This window comes from Protobothrops mucrosquamatus, unplaced genomic scaffold (genome assembly GCF_001527695.2).
Source record: "Protobothrops mucrosquamatus isolate PMUCROS unplaced genomic scaffold, P.Mucros_1.0 scaffold1214, whole genome shotgun sequence".
NCBI classification, from domain to species: domain Eukaryota; kingdom Metazoa; phylum Chordata; class Lepidosauria; order Squamata; family Viperidae; genus Protobothrops; species Protobothrops mucrosquamatus.
The window spans coordinates 341,208-346,549 of NW_015387423.1; the positions used below are offsets into that span (position 1 = coordinate 341,208).

Below are 5,342 nucleotides of genomic sequence, written 5' to 3' on the forward strand. Positions count from 1 at the left end.
TTGCCAACGCCAAGGTGCAGGACTTGATTGGGCTCATCTGCTGGCAGTTCACGAGCGAAGGACGGGAACCTAAGTTGAAGTAGGTCCTTTCAGAGAGTCCTCTAAAATCTCTCTCTCTCTCTCTCTATAGATAGATAGATAGATAGATAGATAGATAGATAGATAGATAGATAGATAGATAGATAGATAGATAGATAGATAGATAGATAGATAGATAGATAGATAGATAGATAGATAGATAGATAGATAGAGGATAGGATAGGATAGGATAGGATAGGATAGGATAGGATAGGATAGGATAGGATAGGATAGGATAGATACATGATAGATAGATGGATGGATAGATAGATACGTTGAGTGGATAGATAAGATAGATAGGTACAAGATAGATAGACAAACAGACAGACACATGATGGATAGGTATCATGAATGGAAAATGAATGGATAGATGAATAGACAGATACGTTAAGTAGATAAGATAGAATGGATAGATAGATGGATGACAAAATGAATAGATACTGTAGATGGATAGATAAATACGTTGAATAGATAGATAGATAGATAGATAGATAGATAGATAGATAGATAGATAGATAGATAGATAGATGGGTACAAGATGGATGGATGGATGGACAGACGGACAGACAGCAACAGCAAATCACTTCTAAAAAACTTTGCCCAAAAACCTGCAGGGACTTGTCCAGAGAGTCTCCAAGAATTGGACACGATTGAACGGAAAACACACACACACACACACACACACACACACACACACACACACCAGATAAATCTTACCACAACACTTCCCCATTTATCAATATTCCCTTCCGAGCTCTGCGTACATTTATATCTATTTCTCTTTCAATTAAATTACCGGGTAGTGTGTAATGACAAGCCTACGAAGCTGGTGTCATATAAATGAATAATCATTTGGAGATGCACTCCCTTTTGGGGGTGTGGGTGTCTTGTTTGTTTGGTTTTTTAAAAAAGACAAATCACCTCCACGTCGGGTGTCACTACATAGGTAGCCTTTTCACGTCCCTGAGGGTTGAAGCTGCTTTTTTTTCTTTCTTTTTTTTGACAGGTGGGAGTGAAACAGCACCTCATTTCCCTAAATTCAGATAGAGTGAGGGGACACATTTCTCTTTCTTAAGCTGCGTGTTTCTGGTTTGCTTAATTTCGACTGCCTTTTAATCGGACTGGAGAACTTGTCGGCAAGCGAGAGTTCGCACCTTCCTTCTCTAACCGCCCGTTTGTCTGAGGATGGAAAGCCAAGCGGAAGCGTAGAGGCCCAAAGCGTAGATTAGCCGGAGAGAAACCGTCACACGACGTGGAAACATGGTTGGCCTAGTTCAGGGGTAGGCAACCTTGGCTCTTTTATGACTCGTGGACTTCAGCTCCCAGAATTCCTGAGCCGGCATGGCTCAGCTTGGGAACCTCTCCCATTCCCCTCAGCGTGGCTGGCTCAGGAATTCTGGGAGTTGAAGTCCATGAGTCATGAAAGAGCCAAGGTTGTCTACCCCTGACCTATGGGTTTCATTGTATGAAGAGCCTTGGACACTGGCAGCCACACCTACCCCTGGTATAGGTAGTCTTAAAGTTGCTGAGGTGGAGAAACAATGGACTAGGCCAGGGGTAGGCAACCTTGGCTCTTTTATGACTTGTGGACTTCAGCTCCCAGTATTCCTGAGCCAGCATGGCTCAGCTTGGAAACCTCTCCCTTTCCCCTCAGCATGGCTGGCTCAGGAATTCTGGGAGTTGAAGTCCACCAGTCATAAAAGAGCCAAGGTTGCCTACCCCTGGTCTAGGGTCTGCAATGAAGTGTCTGCAAAAAAACCCACCAAGCTCAGAAGCCACCAAGGACCCTTTGCTCGTGTGAAAATCGACCATAACCCACCTTTTTTTCCCAATGCCCGGTGTAAGTTGGAACAGTCACTAAACAAACGATTGTAAGTCGAGAACTAGTTGCATCCCAGGAGCCTGTGTTTTCTGGTTAACTGTTTGTTGAACAGATACACAAGCCAGAGACACTTCAGGGGCTTGTTATTACCTCCCTAATATAATTAATGACAGCTTGAGGATGAATCACCTGGAATAGGCACGCTTGGCGAACAAAGTTACCAGCCCAAGTTATGCGAATTAATTGGGGAAAATAGCGAATCAGGGAGTCGGCAAAATAATTCACTGTCACATCCAATCAATAAACTTTGTAAATCAACTCATTTAATGCCGCTTCCAAAAATGATCCATATAGATCAAGCAGCCAATTAAACAATTAACATGCGCTTGACTATTAATTAATTTCAGCATCAGTCAGAGAGAGTGCAAACTTCCACTTGGACTCGTCCAATGGAACGAGGAGGGAGAGGGTAAAAAAATCAAGTTCACAAGGGGATAAAAACCCAGGGCAGCAACGATTTGCCTCTTTGTGTTCCCAAATATTCAAAGCCCTTTTTAAAAATAAAAATAAAAAAATCTTATCTATTTGGTAAACCTCTAGGGAGCATCTCCGTGGACATTTACCAAACTCAGCATCACAAATCATGATTCATAAACTTGAGTTTCTTTCTTCCTGTGTGGGCCTCCCAACTTCTCTTTCTCCTGCTTCCTCGCAGCGACAATGTCAGCGCGTACTGCCTCCACATTGCTGAAGACGATGGGGAAGTTGACACTGATTTCCCGCCTCTGGACTGCAACGAACCCATTCACAAGTTCGGCTTCAGCACGCTGGCCCTGGTCGAGAAGTATTCATCGCCGGGCTTGGTGGCCAAGCAGTCCCTTTTTGTCCGAATGTAAGTCTCTTCTGTCTCCTATTTATTGATCAACTAACTGATCGCTCTAAGAATATGAGCATGATAAGCTCATACAGTAATGAAAGACCAATGGAGGAATGATCCTCAAAGTATCTTAAGAAACATTCGTTGTAGAACACAATGCATTGGGGATCCAGTCCTGTATCAGGGGTTTAGCCTGCATTCCTTCCCTGTAAGTTTGGGAAATGTATATGATCAATGCTCTCTTTTCTGTTTCTTTTCTCTGATTTTATTTCACCCTCCATATGTTTGTGAGATGGACAGCTATAGGAGGAGAGAAGGGGGAGGAAGGAAAGGAAAGGAAAGCAAAAGAGAAGAGAAGGAAAGGAAACTGAATAGCAATGCAGATACACACCTATCATCTGCAGCCCTGTGGCCACTGAGAATCCCGGAAGCTAAAAATCCAGCTTATTGGAGCACACCATTCGATTTCTAGAAGACGAGCAGGCTGAGCTGGAAGGCGGAGTTAAACATGTCATCAGTTTGGAATCATTGCCTTGCTAAAAGAGGCCCAAGTCCAGCCCTGTGAATTCCGTGGATCTTTTATCTAGCGCCAGTTTAGCTTTGACCGTTAGTTGGCCAGATTCTCCTGTACAGGTAGTGACACCAAGCTCTTCTATGCTTCGAACGCCACAAATATTCTTGGCTGTTTGTCCCACGAGAAGATTCTTGTCTTCTTTGGTTCTTAGCAACATACAGAGAAGGAAAAGGAGGAGAAGGAGAAGGAGAAGGAGAAGAAGAAGAAGAAGAAGAAGAAGAAGAAGAAGAAGAAGAAGAAGAAGAAGAAGAAGAAGAAGAAGAAGAAGAAGAAGAAGAAGAAGAAGAAGAAGAAGAAGAAGAAGAAGAAGAAGAAGAAGAAGAAGAAGATAGATAGATAGATAGATAGATAGATAGATAGATAGATAGATAGATAGATAGATAAGATGATAGCAGGCAGCTGTCCTTTCAGGGGCCAGCCGCAAGGTGAGGTAGCTATTAGTCGTCCACTTTGCCGTACTGACTCTTCCATAGTTGAAGTTGGAAGACATTTTGGATGGCACCTTTTCCTGCAGAGGTGAAGGAGGCAGCCAGAGTTTGCACACTCAGAGGTTTGCGCCCAAGTCACTGTTCCATCATCACCTCCGTCGTTCGACTCGGCTCCCCACCAGTGGTTGGAAGAGAACACCTCCAAGCCTTTAAATACCTTGAACTGAGCGCCGAACGTCTTTGCCGTTACAGAGAGTGTTAAATAATTGAGTTTGATTAGGGAAAGACACCTCATTATCCCCCCCCCACCTGTGCCCAGCTGGTAGGGGAGGGCCGAAATGAAGCTATTAGCTGTCTGTCTGGCATCGCCAGGCGCTGAAATACATCTGTGTCTTATTTTCTCTTTTGGCACCATCACTCGAGAGAGCTAAGCAGGCGTGACCGATTTTGGCAACTCCCAAGGACTCTGGCAAAGTTACACAAGGAGAAGGCAGAGGGCAGCCATCCCAGCTTTGAACGAGGCCATTAGTCTCCCATGCTGATGGCTTTGGAGAAGGCCATCAGGCTAAAAAAAGGTGGCATTCTTGTCTTGAGGTCAGGTGCCAAGTCTACTTCTCCCCCATTTCCTTTGGGGAGGCAGGATTTTTTTTTTTCCCCAAGATGAGTCTTGGGGTACCCTGGGATGTCTGCTTGCTTCCCCGGAAAGCAAGATTCTTCCGAAGTTCGTTCACCGAGGTTTCTTAGATCAAGTTGCAAAAATCTCAACTACCAGATTGTTTTCCAGTCTGGAGGGTTTGGCCAATCAGTTTCTTGATGCTTCTAAGAGAAGGACCAGTTCAAAGACTTGGATCACCTACCGTGAAAGGCGCATCATAGTCCCTTCAAAGGTTCCAACTCTGTGACCACAACAGGTCCCTCTGTCCTTGAATCGACCTCCTCAACCCAGGGCCTCTTCCTCATGTCCTCGTCTGTTGTCGGGCACAAAGGATCAGGGCCACCTGTCAAGCCCCAGGGACATCAAAAAATCCAGGCAGTTCAAATGAGCATAAAAATGTATTGTAAGCTTAAGCTCTCTACAAGAATCTGACCTACTAATGGAGAAAACAAATTGGCGGTAGATAAGAGTCAAAGGAGTTCAAGGAGGGCTGGACTTACATCCCTTGTGGGCGGGACTCATGAGTGATGACGCATTTGACCCCCTCCCTCCCTATCTATCTTTCTCTCTCTCCATCCATCCATCCATCCACCTACCTACCTACATTTCTACCTTATCTATCTATCTATCTGTCTGTCTGTCTGTCTGTCTGTCTGTCTATCTGTCTGTCTATCTGTCTGTCTATCTATCCACCTATCCATCCATCCATCCATCCATCTATCCATCCACCCACCCACCTACCCACCCACCCATCTATCTATCTATCTATCTATCTATCTATCTGTCTATCTGTCTATCTATCCACCTATCCATCCATCCATCCATCTATCCACCCACCCACCCACCCACCCACCCACCCACCTACCTACCTACCTACCTACCTATCTATCTATCTATCTATCTATCTA

General features: G+C 44.6%; 1 protein-coding gene across 1 annotated transcript in view; it reads left to right on the plus strand.

Moving 5' to 3' along the window:
• LOC107291881 (target of rapamycin complex 2 subunit MAPKAP1) overlaps positions 1 to 2,796 on the plus strand; it is a 28,944-nt gene extending 26,148 nt beyond the window's left edge. Inside the window, exons 4-5 of the mRNA XM_015820920.1 lie at positions 3 to 79; positions 2,616 to 2,796. Coding sequence (XP_015676406.1) covers positions 3 to 79; positions 2,616 to 2,796 — 258 coding nt within the window. The remainder of the gene's footprint in view (positions 1 to 2; positions 80 to 2,615) is intronic.
• Positions 2,797 to 5,342: the final 2,546 nt, after the last annotated feature.